The sequence below is a fragment of the Theropithecus gelada genome, chromosome 15 (genome assembly GCF_003255815.1).
Source record: "Theropithecus gelada isolate Dixy chromosome 15, Tgel_1.0, whole genome shotgun sequence".
Taxonomy (NCBI): domain Eukaryota; kingdom Metazoa; phylum Chordata; class Mammalia; order Primates; family Cercopithecidae; genus Theropithecus; species Theropithecus gelada.
The window spans coordinates 104,825,392-104,847,966 of NC_037683.1; the positions used below are offsets into that span (position 1 = coordinate 104,825,392).

The 22,575-nt window shown below is 46.4% G+C and overlaps 1 protein-coding gene across 2 annotated transcripts in view; it reads right to left on the bottom strand.

The window, feature by feature from the left end:
* Positions 1–22,575, bottom strand: part of ROR2 (receptor tyrosine kinase like orphan receptor 2) — a 217,367-nt gene that overhangs the window by 24,649 nt on the left and 170,143 nt on the right. For both annotated transcript variants that reach the window (XM_025360580.1, XM_025360581.1), the window contains exons 2-4: positions 22,017–22,094; positions 6,402–6,689; positions 5,245–5,275 (exon numbers count right to left, since the gene is read on the bottom strand). In XM_025360580.1, coding sequence (XP_025216365.1) covers positions 5,245–5,275; positions 6,402–6,689; positions 22,017–22,094 — 397 coding nt within the window. The remainder of the gene's footprint in view (positions 1–5,244; positions 5,276–6,401; positions 6,690–22,016; positions 22,095–22,575) is intronic.

Here is a 22,575-nt window from a genome sequence, read left to right on the forward strand (position 1 = left end):
ATCTCTGTCCCTGGAGGACTTTCGCCCACAGGGACAAAGAGACATGGGATGGACAGTCACTATAAGAGGGTCCGTATCAGCGAAAAGAACTAACCTTCACTCAGCAGCCAATGCATGATTAAAGTGGAAACTGACTCACAGAATGGAATACTGTGTATTAGTTAAAATGAATTTAACCTACATGTATTAACATGGACTTTCAGACTGGAAAGTCTTCCACATCAACCTCCCAAAAAAGTCTAGTTATACATCATTTACAAGACACCTACATAAAACAGAACACAGAAAGGTGAAAAACGAAAGAGTGGGACAGGAATCATAAAAAAGGTTCCTGGCAAATGCAAATTTAAAAAGCATAGGAATACCCATCACGATGGAACAGTCACATGCTCTGCACATGAACTCTATTATTGTTAGGCAAAACTGAATTCAAGGCAAAAAGCATTAAAAGGGACTGTAAAAAGAAACCGAAAAACCCCGCAAAAACCTGTATAACCTTACAATACATGCAAAATATTAACAATAAATAGGTAATAGAAACTAGCAAATCCAGAATGAGTGTGGGTGACTTTCACAAATCCTCAGGTATCTGGTACCCATGTGGACAAAAAAAATACAGATACTTTTGGCCAGGCGCGGTGGTTCATGCCTGTAATTCCAGCATTTTGGGAGGCCGAGGCAGGTGGATCACGAGGTCAGGAGATTGAGACCATCCTGGCTAATGCAGTGAAACCCCGTCTCTACTAAAAATACAAAAAAATTAGCCAGCCGTGGTGGCGGGTGCCTGTAGTCCCAGCTACTTAGGAGGCTGAGGCAGGAGAATGGCGTGAACCTGGGAGGCGGAGCTTGCAGTGAGCAGAGATAGCACCACTGCACTCCAGCCTGGGCGGCAGAGCAAGACTCCGTCTCAAAAAAAAAAAAAAAAAAGATACTTTTAATAACATACTTATACTCAATCTCATAGATGAGTCAAGAAATGTGCAGCCACATCAAAGCATACTTATTTTTGAAACAATAGGCAAGATTCACAAAAATTGACCGTGTCTAACTGGTTACAAAGAAACATCTCAATAAATAATCAAGAGTAAAACATAAACAGCCCATATTCCTTAATAATAATGCAACAGAAGTCAGAAAACAGTATCAAACAACAAAAGCCTAAATGCGTGGTGGAAGCAGGGAGATGGTATTCAGAGGAAACTGTACAGCTTTAAATATATTTACTTGAAAATGTATAAATCACTAGTAACAATTACTCTTTCAAAAGGCTGGAATGATATAAAAGTCACTTGAATCACTGCATACACCAGAATAGCTGCACTTAAAAAGGCTAACCGCACCGATGTTGGGAAATATGTGGAGTGATCACATGTCTCCCACACTGTGGGTGGAGGTAAAAAGAGTTTAGGAGAAGGTCCAGGAATGTCTTACAAAATTAAGCACACACATGCCCTATAATCCAGCAGTTCTGTGCCTAGGTAACACTAACAGAAATGAAAATACATGTCCACAAAAAACTTGTATAGAGTATTCCTACACAAGGAACTTTATTCATACTAGTCAAGCCTGGAATCTGCTTAGGTGTCCACCAACCAACTAGTGTGTTCATACAGTGAAATACTATTCAGCAATAAACAGCTGTAACCTACGGATATGTGTACAACACAGATGAATCTCAAAAGCACTGTGCTAAAAGGATACCAGGCTTAAGTGGCTACATGAAATGAAGGATTTCATTTCTTTGATGTTTAATAACAGGAAAACTAATCCATTACTTAAAAAATCAGAATAGTGGATGCCTGGGTAGAAGGGAGTTGGCTAGGAAGTTGCACGACAGAACCTGCAGGCGTGACAGAGATTCTGTACCTGGACAGGGTGTTTGGATCACAGAGATGTATGCATTTGTCAGACCTTATTAGTGCTATACTTAAGACGTGTGCATTTCATTGGTATGCAAAATTTTTGCTGAAGAAGAAGCAGCAAAAATCATACACAGATACTGCAATCTCATTAATGATACACATGCTGAAGTATTTCAGGGTAAATGTACAAGTATCTGCAACTCAGTGAAATGAACGAAAAATTTGATTGATGGATAGATGGAGGCTGGTTGGAACGATAAGCGATAAAGTTAGCACAGTAAAATGTAAATGCTAGCATCTAGTTGGTGAGTCTATAGGAACCCACTATTAAATTATTTCAACTGTATGTTTGAAATTTTTCATTATAAAATGTTAAGAAAAAGAAAACACCTTGGAACACAAAGCAAAGTAGTCCTTAATGAGAAAATTCAATTTAGATAGTAATTCTCATCAAACTGACCTAAAAATTCATTGTCATTCCAATCAAACTATCGTCAGAATTTTTCAAGGAAATTAGGACATTCTTTAACAAGACACACCATGAAAAACAAATTAATCATTTGTAAAAGTTTTAATGTCTATATGATCAAGAAATAAGACATAAAGAATTATCAAAATTCATTAAGAAACAATGTAAAGGAAAAACGAAAAAAGAATATGAAGTGGCAATTGACAAAGAGGAGACATGAGTGCCAAGCAACGTGTGTCCACATGCTCAGCCTCACTAGTAACCAGGGAAATGGAGAACAAAGTGGGTCACTTATTCATTTTCCATCCTTCCAGTGGTGGAAGTTAACAAGTTTGGAAGTCATCTTATGGAAGATAAGGAGAAATGGGTCCTTTGCCATTGTGTCGGGAAGGTTACCTATGAATGGCCAATTTGCAGTATCAGTTATAAAAAGGGGGTGCCTGTGCCCCTGCAGCTTTTCCTCTTCAGAATCTCTCCTATAGAAACCCAGCCACAGGTCTCAGGGCCAGGGCAGGGAGACGCAGTGGCACGAGTGGCTGGGATGAGGCTTCCCTCATAGGAATGCCCATCGCGATGGAACAGTCACATGCTCTGCACATGAGTCCAGAAAGAGGCAAAGAGAGCATCTGGAAACTTCAAACGCACTGAGATGGAAAGATTTCTATGAATGGTTAACTAAACATGTCAAGTAGTAAAAAAGTACATAAAACTGTTAAGAGGTATTTCTTTTTAAAAATAGTTTTATGTTTATTGTCAAACAGCACTCCAGAAATTTCTCACCGATCGTGTATAGGTAAAGCGCATTTCTTCATTGCCTCAGTAATACTGAGTAATTTCTGTTCTTTTAGACCTTTTTTCAAGTTGACTGTTTTCTTAAGATGGATTTCCCTGGGTAGATGTATGTATGTACTGAGTGCCTGGAAACTCCCTGGATGATTTACCTTCGTGACAAGGGAGGTGGGAGGCCTGGAAGGATGGGAGGTCAGGCGGGACTTTCCGAAACTGCCCCAGTCATTTACATCAATGTGTGGATTAAATCCATAACTTAAAATGAGAAGAAAGTCAATGTAAAAATATTGTGAAATAATTTATATAAATATATATATAAATTTACAATTTGTATATAAATACATGAATATATTTAATATTTATATAATTATAGCTCTGTATGTTCTATATTGACAATATATTATCTAGTTACATAAGATATTTATGTAAATATATATAAATGAACTATAAAAGTTTTATTTATAAAATACACAAATATAGGCCAGGTGCAACAGCTCATGCCTGTAATCTCAGCACTTTGGGAGGCCAAGGTGGACGGATCACTTGAGGTCAGGAGTTCGAGACCAGTCTGGCCAACATCGTAAAACCCCGTCTCTACTAAAAATACAAACATTAGCTGGGCGTGGTGGTGCGCACCTGTAATTCCAGCTACTTGGGAGGCTCAGACACGAGAACTGCCTGAACTTGGCAGGCAGAGGTTGCAGTGAGTGGAGATTGCACCACTGCACTCCAGCCTGGGTGATAGGGCGAGACTCTGTCTCGAAAAATAAAATAACTGAAATAAAATACATAAATATAAAATAAGAGGAAACAATAGTTCGACTTTTGAAATGACTTATATGCCTTTTTCAAAGCCCCATAATTGTGCTCATGATGCAATTTCTTCTTTCCTTACTCTGTGTCTAAAGGATTATTAAGGAAAAATGCTCCATCACTATTGCTTAGCACAGAATCTTCCCAAGTATCTTCCCTCTAGGTCAGGTGTGGTGGCACACACCTACAATCCCAGTGATTTGGGAGGGTGAGGCGGGAGGATTGCTCGAGGCAAGACTTTGTGACCAGTCTGGACAGCATAGTGAGACCCCACCTCTACAAATACAAGAAAAAATTATCTGGGTGTGTGGTGGCACGCGCCTATAGTCCCAGCTACTTGGGAGGCTGAACGGGGGAGGATGGCTTGAGCCCAGGAGTGCAAGACTGCAGTAAGCTATGATTGTGCCACTGCACTCCAGTCTGGGTGAAAGAGCCGGGCCTGGCTAAAAAGAAAATCTGCCCTCTGTAAGCAAGTTGCTGATGTCTGCTGAGATAGGTCGCAGCCCTGCCGAGCCTGCAGCAGCACACCATGGGTGGATAATGGATACGAGGCCCAGGGAAACAGAAATCAGCCAACACTGCACACTTTACCCACCACTTCACCAAGCACTGCTCTCCAATAGGCCTGAGGAGGAAACGCAGGAGACCTGGACAGTCACTGCTCAGCTCAAACACAGGCAACGAATGAGCACTCCTCTGTGTACACGATGGGAGAACGTGGGCAGTTCAGAGGGGACACTCCCAAGACAGCCTGGCCACAGTGGACAACCTCGTGCTGGGAAACCAGAGGCCTGAGTTCAAAGCCACTGCCGCCAGCAGCTCTTGAAGGAGTGTAAGCCTGGCTGTGAGCCTCGGTCTCCTCATCTGCAAGGTGGAGTTGAGACCCCCGCCCACTGTCACAGGGTGGCCCAAGGCTCAGGGGCACACATTCATTAACTGCAGCTGGTGGTGCTGGGATTTCAGAATGAATTATGTCCCTGTTTCCAAACGTACTAATGAGCCGAGATCCTTCCTGGTGCCCAGGCAACCTGGCCTGTATATTTATACTCCTCTCAGTAGCCCTGTGTAAAGTCATGATCACAGAAAGAAATTAACCATTTTTGGTTGTCTGACATTTTTTCTGTACAAGAAACATGGAAAATGTAAACGTTTCCCAACCCTAAGCAAGCATGTGGCCATCCCTGTATGAAACCCAGCCAACTTCTAGCAAATTCGGCAAAGACATGAGCTGGCAGGATTTAAAACCCAGATTCTTACATAACAAAAACCCTCAGAGCAGCAGAACATGGTTTGGGGGATATAGATACTTACTGAAAGTTATGATTTGGGCTGTGCGTTGGACCTAAAAAGAGGAAACAAAAAGACGAGTTATTAATACTCCATGATTTGGAATACGACCTTCTTCAAATCAGGCCAGTGGCAAACAGGCCGAAGCCAGCGGGCTCACTGGTGGGCAGCTGTCCTCGGGCCTCAGGCTCCGCTCGTGGTTACGTCAGCAAGGCTGGAAACCACACACAAGGGAAGGGGCGCTTTGACACTGAGGGTATCTTTGTTTTTTGGAGTTTTTGCCGTCCTTACTCTCTCTCTTCTCATCTAGTCTTTACACACAGAATCTGTTTTACCACTTGTGATTGGATGGCGTGGGCCTGGGTGGCATGGCCGGGACGTTCACTGCCTGGGGGCTTTTCACGGCTGGGATGAAGGGGACACATTCCTTCCTGCCACTTAATTCCTTCACCAGGTGTGACGAGCACAGAGATTCAGAATCTCTGGTCATCGCACTCAGCTCTCTCCCCACCCCAGCCAGGCCAGCCTCGGACCCTGCCCAGTTATCCTGCAGTGTGGCCACCTTCCCACGGACGCCTGACCTCCTAACACATGGCCTTCCTGATAAACACCTCGGCTCCCCGTGTGCACCTGGGATTGTCTTCTGGGCTCCCGGTCTATAAACCCCTCCATCTGCACCTATTTTCTTTTCTTTGGGACAGAGTTTCACTGTTGTCACCCAGGCTGGAGTGCACTGGCGCGATCTCGGCTCACTGCAACCTCCACCTCCCAGGTTCAAGTGATTCTCCTGCCTCAGCCTCCCCAGTAGCTGGGATTACAGGCACCCACCACCACGCCCAGCTAATTTCTGTATTTTTAGTAGAGATGGGGTTTTGCCATGTTGGCCAGGCTGGTCTCAAAATCCAGACCTCACCTGATCCGCCTGCCTCGGCCTGCCGAACTGCTGGGATTACAGGCGTGAGCCACCACCTGGCCGTATTTTCTTTTATTACTAGTAAATGGGTAACAGGTCAAGCTGTGCCCTGGGGCACACGGGGAAGGCCCTAGGGAATGGTTTCACTGCTCTCCCCGAGTGCTGACTCGTGTGTTCACTTTCAAATAGCAACCGGACCTCTTGCTCGGTGGCTGGGAACCTTCGTATCTGCTAACCCACACGACTTCAACTTCACTGCCCGACTCACCCAGCCGCACAAACAGGACGCCGGTGGCGGTAATGGTCTTCATCCCGTTGGTGGCCACGCACTGGTAGTAGCCTGTGTCTGTCGTGTCCAGGTCCTGGATTCGCAGTCGCGAGCCGTATTCTGTCTTCCGGATGATGATCCGCCGCGGCTCCTGCACCACCGGGGCGTCGTTCTTCAGCCACCGCACGTTGGGGGGTGGGTTTCCCGCCACCTTGCAGTGCAGAATTGCCGTCTGGCCTTGGACAATGGTGATATTGTTTACTGGCTCCAGAAAATTCAGAAAGTAACCTGCCAAGGAGAGGGGTCACAAAAGAACAAGCTTCAGTGAGGGCTGGAGGGAAGGGCCACCTGGGGGCTCCGTTAGGAACTCCTCCAAGGGAAGTTTTCCATTTTCTGTCACCTACTAAAATAGGTTCTTGTTATCTGTGGTAATTATCTCCCAGAATGCTACAGGGAACACTGAATTAGTGCATACTGAACCACCGCTCCGACGGGAAACACAGAGTCAAATTCCTGCGAGCCTCTCGTCATAATATTTTCATCAACTAACCAATACGTAACCTTGGTTTATGTGTGTTTCTGTTTAAAGACACCGTATTCAATGTGTACTGTTGATTTCTTCACATTGAACCCATGGCCAACAGCCTCATAACTCATGCCTGAACGAAGCTTCTCTCACACGCATTGTTTTCTCCATAAGGCACGTCACAGCCTTTTTGCACTTAGGAACACCAGACCACTTCAGCGCTGTGCCCGGGGGCCATCATAAACAGTAAAATCACCAACAAAAAGCCCAACTATGCAAGAAACGTGGCACTAAATAGACCAAGAAAAGGCCACATGTTCACAGTATGAGAGCAGAAGCCAGGAAGCCGACCATCGCCTTGTTCAACACCAGCTGGGACACAGATTTTTCACTGCCTTGGGCGTGTGTCTGTGAAAAGCCACAAAAGCACCACGAGTATTGATCTGGGGGTTACAAATAGACTTTAGGTATTAGGTGAACTCACAAATACGGAATCTGCAAATGATCAGGATCAACTGTGCTTCTCTTTCCAACACTACATCTAACCTGGGCTGGTCGAAATGATGTAAATTCACGCTCAGGAAGTCCCTCCTCCCCGCCTGCCACATCATTAAGCACAGAGCCACAGAAGTAAAATATAAAAAGAAGATGTGTGACAAAACATGGACATCCCCAAACCAAGCTAATCACCGTCCTGTCAACAGAACAGAAGTTACGGTGCTGAGGGCAGCTGAAGGCTTTGTCCAGAGCAGACAGAAGCAGTCCCGCGCTCACACACTAGGGGGCACACGGGGTCTTAAAGCACCCAGAATGGGGAGTGAGTGGGCTGCTCCTAAGATGGACTCTCACAAGCGCACACCCTAGACCCCGCACATGTGCAGTTCACAATAGGCTTTGTGCTCCTATGAGACTCTAATGCTGCTGCTGATCTGACAGGAGGTGGAGCTCGGGTGGTCATGTAATTGATGGGGAGTGGCTGTAAATACAGATGAAGCCTCACTCGCTCACCCTCTGCTCACCTCCTGCTGTGTAGCCCAGTTCCTAACAGGCCACGCGCCAGTAACCAGTCCATAGCCAGGAGGTTGAGGACCCCTGCCATAGACATTTCTTTTGGATAAATATAGAAATTGACCCTTCCTCAGAAAAGGACCTCTTAAAAAAGTATCAAAGAATTGAAACTCACAAGATCATCATATCACATCGAGACAATAAGACACCAGGCCCTCAATCATCATGATGGCTTCTTTACCCCTTCCATGTCCCTGTTTTCCCATACATAGCTACATTTCTTCCCTGCTATATAAAGCCCTCATTTTAGTCAGTTAGGGAGATGAATTTGAGGCAGACCTCATCTCCTCAGCTGCATCACTGGATTAAAGCCTTCTTTCTTGGCAATAATTTTTGTCTCAGTGATTGGCTTTCCGTGTGGTGAGCAGCAGGACCTAGACCAAACCCTGGTGTTTCAGTAACATTAGGGGCCCCCTCTTTCCTTGGCCAGTGGCTCCCCACTGCATCACTCCAACCTCTGCTTCCATTGCCACATCTACTGCTGAATCCAGTCTTCCAGCTCCGGTTTCCTAAGGACCTCTGTGGTTACACTGGGCCTACCCAGATAAGCCAGAAAGATCCTCTCATCTCAAAATCATTAAATTAATCCCACCTGCAAGTTTTTAAAGATCTTGCCACTTTACTCAGCTATCTTAGTTATAACGGTTTCTGAGTTGATTGCCTTGGATTTTCTACATAGATAACATCTTCTTCAAATAACAATAACATAACCTTTTTGCTTTCAAAATTCATATCTCCCATATCTTTTTGCCTGTTTTTTCAGTATTCTTTTTGATTTAAAAAGGTTAAATGCTAAAATGCTGCAAACATACAGAAAAATACAGCTATCAAACGGTAACCATGAACAAAACGTATCAAGATTTGACATTAATTTTCCCATATTTTACTTTGAACACTTAAAAAAAATTCTAGAATGCAACCAAAACCTACTCTTGTTTCTTCTGCTCCACAGAACTTGTATGCATTATTCCAATGCATATTTGTATTATTTTACGTTTTTAGAAATTTTTCCTGAAAGGTCATATTTGTTAGTTGCTTCATTTCATCCATCTATGTTGGTTGACGTGCTCCATTTATTTTTAATTACTGTGTAATAGAATGGTACATTATACAAACAAACCACAATTTCCTTATCCATTTCCCCAGTTGAAGGACAGTAAGCTGTTTCTACATTATTGCTATTATAATATTTAAAGACCACCTATATAGATATCTTGTCCTGTGCATATACAAGAGTCTCTCAAAAGTACGTACATGACTGGATAAAGAAAATGTGGTACCTATACACCATGGAATACAATGCAGCCATTAAGAAAAATTATATCCTTTGCAGCAACATAGATGCTTACCCTAAGCACAATAACACAGGAACAAAACCCCAAATACCTCATATTCTTACTTATAAGTGGGAGTAAAACATTGAGTACACATGGACATAAAGAAGGGAACAACAGACATCAGGGTCTCCTGGAGGACTGAAGGTAGGAGGAGGGTGAGGACTAAAAAACTACCTATTGAGTACTATGCTCATTACCAGGGTGACAAAATAATCTGTACACCAAACCCCCATGACACACAATTTACCCAAGTCACAAACCTGTACATGTACCCCTGAACCTAAAATAAAAGTTGGAAGGGGGAAAAAAATACTTACCCGGATGTGGTGTCATCGAGTCTTGAAATCTTTCATTGATCTGAGCCTCAAAAGTGCTTGAAACAATTTGTATTTCACTAGCAGTATCTGAATTAAAGTGCTTCCCTACAGCTGTGCTGGAATTTGGTGTTTGAGGGCTTTAAAATATTTGCCAATCTGATGGACATAAAATAGTTCTGTGCTATTGTTTTAGTTCGCATCTTATGACTTCCTCGTGAGCTTCCACATTCTTTAGAATATTGCTCGTCATTGGGGTGCCCCTTCTGTAATTGTCTGTTCATCTATCTATCTGATGCTTTTTCCAACTTCTGTAGTTAATTCATTTTATATCTTTTTCCTTTTCTATGTACGCATTAAGTGTAAAATTTTCCTTCCACTCTTCTTTAGCCATCCAATAAATTAATCTTCACATCATTAATCAGACCCAAATATCGTGTAATATATCTTATGACATTTTTCTTTTAGCTATGAGTTATTTAAAGTGTGCTTTAATTGCACTGTTGTCACAGAACATGGTCTGTGTGGTGACAATTCTTTGAAGCCACTGAGATATGCTCCGCAGAGTCAGCTTCCTGGTGGGGATGGTCCACAGATGCTTAGTAAGAACGTGCTTAGTCTACGTTCATGGCAGAGTTTTATTTTTAAGTGCCCATTTGATCAAGTTTGTTGATTTTGTTGTTCGTATTTTTAGTATGTTTATCTACAAGACTCAAAGACTTTGCATTTGTCAAATAGCTTTTAGTAATTCTGTCAAGTTGAGTTGATAATATGGGAAATGATGGGGCTGAATGCACTCCCAACTTCAGTTTTATTACATCATTTGGTCCATACATCACTAAGCAACAATTCTGTCTAAAAGATTGTTTTATCTGATATTATTATAGCCATCTTCAGGGAACCTTTGGTTAACATAGCCCTACTTTTATCTTTTTAATATCTTCATCATTTTTATGATTCTGTATTAGACATAACTCTTATAAGTGGCATATAATTTTACATTTTGAGTCTATGTTTTTAACTGGTAAGTTTTATTTTTAATGTTTCCATTGCCTTTTGTTTTTTCTTTCCTATCTTCTATTGGATTTTTAAATTCTCCATTTTCCCCCTCTTCTTATTTGAAAGTTATATATAAGTGGCTAGCTTAACTACTTTTTATAGGCATACCTCATTTAGCAAAGTCCCCCTATTACAAAAGGCTTTAAATGCTATGAGCTACACACACACACACACACACACACAGAGAGAGAGAGATATGTTGGAACTGCTTCCTAGTGCTTAGATACACTCTGATTTTAAGTCTCCAGTTATTGTTATTTTTACTGTCACGAGTATTTTGAGATCTACCAACTTGCTCACCAACTTCTTTCCTCACCAACACTTCTTGCACCTCACTCCTTCCTCTTAGGTTCAGTTGAGCTCATCCTGAATAACGTTCATTCTTTGGGTAAAGGACTAAACCTGTAAACACTCTTAGTCTTGGTCTAAAAACATCCATGACTCTCACACTTGAATGATAGTTTAGCTGGGTATAGAATTTGAGGCACTGCTGTCCTCTGGCTTTTATAGTGATTGTTGAAAGTCCTGCAGTTCTTGTTCCTTTGTAAGTATTCTGAACTTTCCCTTCCTTAGGCTATTTTCAATATTTTTCCTTTGTCTTTGCCATTCCAGATTGTCTATCATTAATAGTAAATTTATTTTTATTCCATCCTCCTCAGGTCTCAGTGCCCTTCCTCAAATCTGAAGATTTGTGCTTTCTGTCAAGTCTATAAAACCTCTATCAGTATTTCATAAAATATTAAATATCCTTCTAGATATATGCTGGTTTTCCTCAGATGATAATTCCACTGTGCTCTCTCTGTACCTATTTTTAATACTCCTTAACCTTTTTGTCTTTAGCTATGTGCATCTACCCTGTAACATATCCATCAAGTTTCTCATTTCATGGACTATATTTTTCTTTTCTAGAAGGTCTGTTGGTTCCTTTTCAAATCCACCACTGCTCTTCTTCTATGTGGTTTCTGTTTCCTCCTTTATCTTTAATCCTACTAGCTTCATTGTTTACTAGCTTGCCACTCATCCTGGGCTTCGCCAAGTGTGCTGTGTAATTCTTTTATTGTAAGGCTGGTTTTTCTGAGGGAATCCCTTGAGGACTGGGTTCGCTTGACAGCCAGTGCCAAGTTTTATCTTCACTTTTTGGCTTGGAATGTCCTACAGCATTCTGGTAATGTAAATCTGGCTTCCAGAGGTGCCTGTCCCAGCTGATTTCTCATGGGAGAGCCTTCTGTGTTTCCCATCTGGAGCCAGGGTGGAGGTATCTCTCATCTCACCTCCGGAGGCTGACCCCGAGGCAAGGTGCTCATCCCTCTTCTCCAGGACTCCAGCGTGCAGGTCTCTGAGCTTCACAGGGAAGCTTGTCAACAAAGCTTCAGTTCTGTGGAGCCCATGGGTTCCCTCCTGGCTTGGTGTGGAAACCCAAGGCTCTTGATGAAACCAGACCTAGCCGAATCGTTTCTACAGCAGGGATGATATTTCATAGGCCTTACATTATGGTGCAAGAAATGTACATTCCTTTATTTTCCTAAGCCAAGCTAGATTTTTCTCCTAACCCCTCATTTCTCCTGATTAGAGGAAACTTAATACATCCAATTCCAAGTGACATCAGTAACTTTAGGTGACTTCTTTCATTTACTCTCCATCAGGATTTCCCTCTCCCTGTGTATTCTCGAGTGTAGCATTTATGTTCCCGGGCCTGCTCTGACATTACAGCCCTGGTGGATTTGGTGTGTCCACGTTTTGGTGTTCTCTCTGCTCTGTGGCTCACAGACATGTCCACATATGTGCCATGGCCATGCGGTGACACCACTTTTCACTGTTGGAGAGCTCATGTCACAACTCCATGATGCCTTCAGAATTCGGCCCTTGGTGTAAGATAAACTCTTCTTGAGGACCTAGGAGAACCGGGCTGTTCTCCAAGGCTGCAAACGTAGTGGGGGCTACCTCAAGTGGTTTCTTCTGTGGCAGCCCAGGGCTGTCACTTATAATCCTGCTTCCCTTCCATTCCTGGCTCCTGGGCGTTTCTCCATCTCCCTTGCATGTTCATATAAGCATTTGCATCTTTTACTAGCATTTTATTGAGCACTCATATGTAATTTACGTGGGAGGGCTGCCAAATGAGTCTGGTCCACCATTTTCAACGTCATCAATTCTCTAGGGGCCAAACATGAAGGCGGGAGAGAAAGCTCTCTAGAGAGTAAGCACAATATTCCTTTCTCCCTTGGTGTTTAATTTATAGCCAGTCATTTAGCCTCTCTTGGCTTCATTTCCCTTATGTGCAAAATACGGGGTTTGTACTAACCATTTTCTAAGCTCTCCTCCAACTCACAAAAACATGCCTTTGTAGCTGCCCCAAACCTCTCCAGAAACAATCTGCCAGGCCAAAAGGAGCCAGGCATGGCCGACCGAGGTTTTGGCTCACTTGGATTTGAGCAGCACTCACACTGCATAGCGTTACACAGAACAGAAGTCTTCCCTTTGACCCAAAAAGGCTCCCCTTTCTAACTCAACAGTGGCACGACTTTAGTGCTACTGATGGTACAGGCTCATCTTCCCCGTGCCCAGGCCAGCTCTCTGTGCACTGCAAATCTCTGGACAGGGAGCTGAGTCCAAGCATTAGAACAACCCAAAGGCAAAGTAACAAAGGAATCTCATCACCAGGGAACACGGCTCTGCTGCAGTCACAGTCAGATCAAAGACTTACGATTTTTTTTTTTTTTTGGAGGCGGAGTCTCGCTCTGTCTCCAGGCTGGGGTACAGTGGCGTGATCTCGGCTCAATGCAACCTCCGACTCCCTAGTTCAAATGATTCTCCGGCCTCAGCCTCCCGAGTAGCTGGGATTACAGGCACGCGCCACCATGCCTGGCTAAGTTTTGTATTTTTAATAGAGACGGGGTTTCACCATGTTGGCCAGGATGGTCTTGATCTCCTAATCTCGTGATCCACTCACCTCGGCCTCCCAAAGTGCTGGGATTACAGGCGTGAGCCACCTTGCCCAGCTGACTTATGATTTTTAAATCCCAGCTGATCATCCAAGTATTCACCAACTTGGTCAAATTACTCAGGCGTTTGAGGATCTGCTTTTACCGGGTCACACGGATCAGTCCGGGAAGATCAAGAAAACTTTGTGTATTAGCGATCATGAGGTTGTGGAGCTTGGATTAGTGGGAAATAAAACAAATTTCCTGGAAGGGCACGTGGAATGGAAATCCTGAGAGCTGCAGGAAGGACGTAAAGCTGTTCCTCCCGAGGGAAAATATTTTCAGGTTAATAAATCCGTTGCGGGCGTGGAACAGTGACCACTCTCCTCAGGCTTTCCCACTGAGCTGCTGAGCGGTGCATGCAGCCAGCTGCAGAAAGCCAGGGGCAGCGTCAGGAAGGATGGGAGTCAGAGAAAACGAGGAAAACAAGAAGCATGGGGACTTGCGAGATGAAGAAAAGCACCTAAGAGTGTTTGTACCTTTGGACAAACCGAGACTATGGTGGGCTGACCTGTGTCCCCCAGCCAGTCATGCTGAAGTCCTCACCCCCGCAACCCGTGAGTGCCACTTTACTGGGAAATAGGGTCACTGTAGATGTAATGAAGTTCAGAGGAGTCCTACTTGATTAGCGAGGGCCCTAATCCAACGATAGTTTCCTTATAGGAACAGTGAATTTCAGACACAGACCTAGAGGGAAGAAAGAGCAGAGATGGGGGGACGCTGCCACAGCCACAGAGCACCATGGGCATCAAGGGTTGCCAGCGATGCCTGGAGCTCAGACAGAAGCATGGCACAGACTGTCCCCAGAGCCCTCAGAAGGAACCTACTCTGCCAACAAACCTTGATTTCAGACTTCTGGCCTCCAGAGCTGAGAGAAAGACATTCTGATGTCTTAAGGCATCTTGTCTTGAGATCCTTTCCAAGGGTAGAGGAATTGAAGAAGAAAGAAGAACGGCTACAGACGGAAGGAGACAGTCCAAGAAACTAAAACTAAGACCTACACACAGGTGACATCCACACCCACCCAAAGAGAGAGAGACAAGGGTGTGTGCACACCCTGGGGACAGACAGAGACAGACAGGTGGTGGCACAGTCCTTTGCAGTACGGTCTCAAACCCAGCGAGCTCAGGAAGAATCACTGCTGTCCGTGTGTGTCACCCGCAGGAGGAAGAACAACAGCCACTGACAATACCAGTCAGACGAGGGAAACGGCCGCCCACCATAGGGATGCCACCCCGCTGGGCGCGGGCTATCAGAACTCTACCCCTGGGAAAAGACAGGGGCTGATGGAGGACTGCAGGGAAGGCTCGGAGGCAGGAATGAGCCTCACCGATGGCAAGAAGCTGCTGTGGGTCTACAGACAGTCCAGACAGTCTCAGATGCCCGGCCCAAACTCTGCCCCAAACAACCAACGGTGCACTTTGAAATCTCCTATTTGTGGTGTTGAGTTTTCTTCCAAGACCATTCAGTGGCTCCAGATCCGGACAACACAACGGGCACTGCAGACTCACAGCCAATAGGAGGACAAAGGGTCCCCTACTTGGATCGAAGGTGCCTTGAACATGGCCTTCAGCCTCCAGAGTGGTGCAAGGCTCAGAACCTGGAAATCTCGTGATTTATTTTGTCCAATGGATATTAGAAAACGTCTTAGGGAAAGGTTTGCTTGGGATTGTGTGGCTGTGGGCCGGGCGGGGGCAGAGAAGACTGGCAGGGGCTGAACTGGCTTCTGACCTGGAACCTAAGAATGACCTGCCTGGAGGTTTCCCTCCACCAAGTCCTAGTGCTCGGCAGCTGCTCCCTCCCCATGTCACCCTGGAGCTTGGAGCTTCTCTTTGTGCCATACAAAATGTACCCCCAGCAATCCCCAGACCAGGGTGGACATGGATGTGGACACTGGGCTCAGTGCAAGCCTCCGGTGCCCTTGTAAAATGAGTTTCTAGCTCCAGCCAACACCCACAGGGCTGAGATGCCCCAGGATGAGAGCATGGAGCCCACTCTGGCCTCCTTGGTGGCGGCCTGGTCCTCTCCCTGCCTGTGCCCCTTAAGTATATCAGCACCTTCAGAACTGCCCTGGGGTTCCCTGAGCACGGAGGCCATGTGGGACTCCATTACCCACTCCTGCCCTTGGCTACATAACAACCAAAGTGGCCAGAATGAAACCGGAGTCTGACCCTGGGCGCCCACTGTGAGACTGGGTGTCATAGCCTTGCTGCTCTGAGCGGGACCCCACGTTCCCTTTCGTTCCCACGCCCGCCTCCTGCCTGGAGCATCCTGAGCTGTGGGGCCTTTGCCAGCCATTGCCCCTACTCTGTGGGGCTCAGCCTCCTGACCACCCTATCGGCGACAGCCAGCACCGCTCACTCTCGTCCCGGCCCTGCCTCCCTCCAGCACCTTCATGATCTGAGGTCCTCCTGTGGTTCCCAGGCTTGCCTCTCCCGCTTAGGAGGATACTCAGTGAGCCCAGGGGAAGTGGAGACCACGCCGCCTCATACTGAGACGTTTTGAGAGACTCTTGAGCGCCCAGCATGCGGTGGGCTTCGGTAAATACATGCTGAAGGCAAGAAGCCTCAGTTCAGGGGCCACATCCTCCCAGAAACCCCCCGTGCCCATCCGAGTAACACCTTGGACATCCAGACCACCATCAGTTCCCTGTGCATTTCTGCTGCACTGTACTGTTCACGTTATTTTCTCTTTATTGTTCTATGTGTCTAGACCCTGTCCTTTCTCCCTCTGCAGGGAAATTATTGAGGAATAACAGAGCAGTCTGCTGCAGAGGGATGCCCGCATGGTGGCCCTGGGGACTGCAACACGCTGCCCTGTGCATCCTTATTTGTGCTTGAGTGCCCCTTGTGGGTATCTGGTAAACCTCAGTGTCACCTCTGTGTTCAATCTGGATGTTCTCAGGATGAGCAGAGTTCTAAGGACAGGCTCCAATCAGCGGGCAGGAGGACAGTCCTCGTACTCTTTACCCTGGCTTGCCTGCTGGCGGTCAGCACGGGGCCCACTCCAGGCTCACCTGGTATGGGTGGGGCAGGGTGCCTCTCACATTCTGGTCCGGGCGCTTGGAGCACACCCACCCCAGGGAGTGTCTTCTCTATTCTAAGGGAACAACAAGCCCAGGCACAACAGCGTTATTGCCTCCTGGAGCCAGGCGTGCACCCAGCAGCTGACGCACAACTGCCATCTCTGCGCACGCTCAGAACAACTCACGTTCATCGTGCCCATTCTGTACATTCAGAAACTGGAGTCTCAAAAGTAACTTTCCGTGGGGTCCCTGGCCAGAGGAGACACAGCTGGGAGAGTCGCATGGTGCGCCCTGATGCTGAGCCCGAGCTGCGAATCACAGACCTCACAGACTGAATGCTGACTGTTTGCAGTGATGATCCTATTTTCATTTTCCACCCGCTTAGCCTCAGAGACCCTCACTCTATGTTAAACCTATCAAACCATCATGCATACACACAGGCATGCACGCCAGGAGTTCCAGAATAAACCAGAAACACACACAATAATTCAGCTGATAAGACCTATATGAACTAGGAAACTGATGCTTGGTAAACAGAGACCAATAGGCACGGTCTCCGTGTCAGCTCAGGGAGCTCTGCTGACTGCTTTGTTTTCTCTTTCCAAGGAAATTTTAGTTCAGCACCACAGCCTGACATGTCACAAATAGCAGGGAACAGCCTAGTAACCAAGGCACTGGTTTCACTACCCTGTTATTTAGAATCCACTTGAGATCACCTATAATTGCAACACATCCTCACATGGGCAAAGTCAGGAATTCCCCTGCTGGCTGCAGTGTGGACGAGGAGCAGCTCTTCTCCAAAGACAGAGACACAGCTCGCCGGGTCTATTTTGGCGGAGCCAGAACAGGAGGCCAGCAGACAGGCGAGCCCACACCACCCCGCCCCGAACTTCAGAAATTATCCACTTCCCACAAACATTCCAAAGTACTGATCCTACAAAACACAAGCTGTATTCCATGTGCACTTAAAACACAGCCTTGGAACAAAAAAGCATGTGGTTTCTAGGTCAGATAGAAGCCTCTGTAAGTAATAGAATGATAATTCTAAAACATGTATGTATGTATGTCTACTGGACGTCTAAGGTAACAAGGGAAGACAAAGCTCTGTTAAATATCCACTTACATGTTAACCTGGTTATAACCGAGTCCTACAGTCGCCTGCAGTCTTAAACAATGACAGTACTTTGGCATATGAAAACTGAAGGCAAACTTTTCATCTGTAAATCACAACATCCTCGGTGTTCACTTTCTCTATATAGGCTTTTTGCTCTGGGAACTTCTCTCTCCTCTCTCTCTCTCTCTCTCTCGATACCATCTATCAAATATAAGCTTCATCCCAAATACTGACCTAGGACATCTGAACAAAAACACTTTTTCCAGCTAATTCTTGGATTCGCTTTTGCTTGGCCAAAGGTAAAGCTGTCTTATCACTGATGAACTGGTCCACAGGCCAATGTCACCTGCCAGTGATTTTGCAGATGTTCATACATCATGACTGATGATTGGGTTAAATAAATAGCTAATATAGTACATTCAGCTATGATTATACATGTGATTAGGGCAAATGTGGCCAAGCGTGACATTCCCAGAAGCTCTATGAGCAAAAATGTGCAGGACGAATGAGTCTGGCTTTGCCAGGCCGACTCCTTCTATCACTAAATGATATAAGGAACGGGCCAGGAGTAGAAGGACGGGTGGAGTGAGTCTCCATTTGTGCAAGAGCAAGAACTCAAAAGGAAGTAAAATCACGTTACAGAACCAGATAATTAACGAGCAGGGGAAAGATTGGGGCCCCTACCCTGAGACTTTGGCAGGGGCGGGCAGTTCACTACGGATCCTGTCCCACTAAGGGTGCTGATGGATCCACAAATCATCATGATTATGATGCTAACAAATGGCGCCAGCATCAGTTACTGCTTCTGGGTGCCTGCAGCGAGCTGAGCAAGTCCTTTCATCCCGCCTACGCTGGGGGTACTCCCATCTTGAAACTGCCATGCCCAAGGCCCTGGCCCCAGGGGAAGGGTGAAGCCACCATCTATCCAGGCCCTTCCTCCTGCAAACCCAGGCTCAGAACTGCGGCACTATACTGCACTATCCCGCTACTGCAAAGAAACACAGCCGGCCGTCTGTGGTTCTTTGCTCTCTTTTTGTACTACCCTTTCATAAACATGCATGTATGTACAGATGTGCCCACTTGACGGGCCACCTTCGGCGTCAGCGTTTCTGTGCTCTCAGAGGTCCAAGGCAAACTTCCAAACTCTGTCATCAATCAACTCCTTTCAGTCATGGGAACGCAGTGAACACACATGGTTTTTAACCCAATCGCTTGTGGGTTAACAACAACAACAAAAGAAGTCAAGAGGCTATCAAATCCCAACAAACAAAAAGCACAGTAGAAAGTATTCTATTCTAAGCTTGAGAAGTTGCTCCACTTCCAGAAAGGGAAGTGAGAGAATCCCACCTTAGGGCACTGAATTTGACTTGTAAATGCTGGGAGCTTGCAGCATCCAGAGAATAAAATTTTCTGTTAAATTTCATCTGATGGTCATTTTTTCACCTTGATAAGCAAATGTATCTTCCTAAGTGCATCATGAATATGCAGCTGTTTCTGCCTCATAGGGTTACTTATGATCACTCCACTTAAAGAACAGCTCCCATCCCACAAGCAGTCTCAGGCCCCCTGCAGCCCCCGCTCCAGGAGCCTCAGCACAGTCCCGCCCCAGGCCCACCAGGAAGCCCCCACGCTCCCCATCTGGGCGAGAGGTTTGCAGCGCATCTGAAACAAAGGACTGCAATACATTTTCCCAAGGAAATATCAGAGTCTATGGAATGACTCCAGTTGGATTCTCGGCTGTTACTGTGGCCTGTCTGCTTCTCGTCACTCGCCCCCACCCCCTCAACTGCATCCTCTGCTTCTCCTCGAACCGTGCCTGACAGCTGCCGTGTGATCTTTTCACAGAGTGAATCGGACTGCACCACCCCCCAGACCAGACGCCCTCAACAACTGACAATGAAACATAAATTCCGGGACCTAAAGTGCCGTGCAGGGCATAGCCCAGGGCTGCCCCACGAACTTTCTGTGACACTGGTACATTTCAGATCTGTGCTACCCATTGTGGAAGGCTCTTGCCAAATTGAAGTGTAGCTAGTACAACCAAGGAACTGAATTCGTAATTTTATTTATTCTAACTGACTTGAATTTCAAGAGCCTCCCGGCTGCCCTACTGAGATTCAGGGATTCAGCCCCGGCTGACTCTGACCTCCACCTTGCCCCAGCCCATAAGCCAGGCATCTGCCCTGTGGCACCACCACGACACCAAGTCCCGCTTGACCCAGGGCCCCCAGTGGGCTTGGCACACACTTCCCTCCCATTTTCACTTGGCCAGTGTCCACTCTTCAGATCTCAGCACAACCATCTGTCCCCAAATCAAGAGACCCGTTTCTCTTCTGCCCTCCCAAAACCTGATCTCTTCCTTCAGGTCACTTGCCACAATTCAGAATTTCATAATGACCTGACAGCTTGACTCTCCCCAGACCTGTAAACTCCACACAGCAAAGAGCACAGTTCAGCCAACACCATGTCCTAGGATCTCATGCAGAGCCAGCTATGGGGGCAATCAGTAAGTATCTGTGGTCTTTCTGCACTGTGGGTTGTCAGGCTTTTGAGAAACAAGTTGAGAATCTAACCATCAAAAACTATTTTTACTCCTAAGGAAATGTGGTCCCCAAGGCCAGTGTGCTAAACAAGCTTTCAGAGCATGTGTCTTCTACATTTAACATCCTACAGAGGATGGAATCCTCTTAAGGAAGCCTCCAAGCACCAGGCACCAGCCTCACCGCCACCCTGCATGCTGGGCAGAGCTCCACCTGCTCTTCGTTTTAAACAACTGACCTCCATGCGGATGCTGTGCAGAGCCACTCTGTAGACTGGACAGAAATAAAGTGGCTGTTGCGGCAGTTGATTGTTATGGACTGAGCATCTGTGTCCCCCAAACCTGTAAGTTGAAGCTCTAACCCTCAATGTGATGATATTTGCAGGTGAGGCCTTTGGAAGGTAATTAGGATTAGATGAGGTCATGAGGCGGGCGTTACGAAAACACTGGGATTCGGTCTAGGTCCTCCTGCTCCCCACACAGAAAGCCAATCACTGAAACAACAAGCAGTGCCAAGGAAAGGGGCTTTAATCGGCTTTAATCAGGTGCTGCAGTCAAGGAGATGAGAACTCAGTCTCAAATCCATCTCCCCCGATGGACTAAAATTTGGGGTTTATACACCAGAGAAGAAAAGTAACTATACGTGAGAAAACAGGCACTAGGGAGGGGTACAGAAGCAGACACGATGGAGGGCCTGGAGAAGCATGATTCGATAGTTTTTTGAGAGGTCTGGGCATCCTTTTCCTGAAGAAGGAACTCAAGATAAAACAAATGTAAGTTTCAAACTTTAAGACCAGGGTCAAGTTCTCTGTTTATCCCAAAGAAGTGCCTATAGGACTATTGGGCTGGTTTCAGCGGGGCCTCCATGACGGGATTAGTGTCCTTATGAGAAGAGAATCAAACAGACCTCTCTCTCTCCGCCGTATGAGGACACAGCAAGGCGGCGGCTGTCTGCAAGCCAGGAGGAGGGTCCTCTCCAGAACCCAAATGTGCTGGCACCTTGATCTTGGACCTCCAGCCTCCAGAACTACGAAGTGTGTGTTGTTTCAGCTGCCCGGTCTGTGGTGCTTGCTAAAGCAGCCCGAGCTGACTGAGACAGGCTATCTGCGGCTATGAGGTGACACTACATGCATTAGCAAATGCATCACTTCCTCAAGCCACAGGTCTGCATCCGGGGGAAACTTGTTCTATCCACCCGACAAATCTACGGTGCGTTCCAGCGAGGTGTGCCACGTGAGCATGGCTCTGACCACAGACCCAGGGGAAGAGCTGAAGCCACAAGGCAGAATTCCAGGTGGCTGAGAGGAGGAGGGCCGCCTGCCCACTGAGACGTACACACACCTCTGGAGTCACAGGCAACAGGAATCCAGCTCCTAAGGCTCTGCTCAGGCCCCTTCCCCATCTGCCAGGCCACCACCAACTGTCCGCCCACGCCTCCCTGCATGTCACCTCCCACCTGTGGCCCCAACAGGCCCTCAATGCCCTCCAAGTCAAGAAACACAGGAATCAAGGTGGCAGTCCACCATGCCCACCACCAGGGGGCAGCAAGGGGCCAGAGGACCCCCAGCGCCTTCCTTCAGGCAATGGCAGGGCAAGATGAGCCTCAGCACAGGGCATTCCAAGAACACAGAGAGCACCTGCATGTCCCAGCTCACCTTTCAGAGTTGGAATCGGGCCGTCCTGCCCATCAAGGGGTCCTAAAGGGTCATTCGGATCCGGAACCTCCACTTCGCCTGGGAAAAAGAAACCAGGATAGGTATTAAACAAGTTTTCCTTTCAGGAGCCTTTAATTTTATGCAAAGACAATGACATTCTAGCAAAACTACGCAGTATTTGTAGAAAACCCAGAGGGATAAGACATTATGGTAACCTCTAGAGGGATTTTATAGTGATATAAAGATATGACGTAACAGTAAAAGTGACTTTGAAGCTTATCCCAAGAATAGCAAATGTGGGGGCTTTGCAAACCAGGTATGGAAGTAAGTCAGTGGAGCCTGGGCTTCATTCAGAGAGGGACAGAGAGCGGGAGGGAGAGGGAGAGAAAGAAACCAAAGCACTGGCTGGCAAAATCAAACGTTTCTGTAGCCAGATGCCGCAGGCTGCCCTCCAGATGGGGGTCCTGGTAATTGGGTAATAAATTCAGAGTTGGAGGATTTCTTAAGCAACTCATTGCCCTCCCCATCCCCAGACCCAGTGGCAGCAGCCAAGTACCCA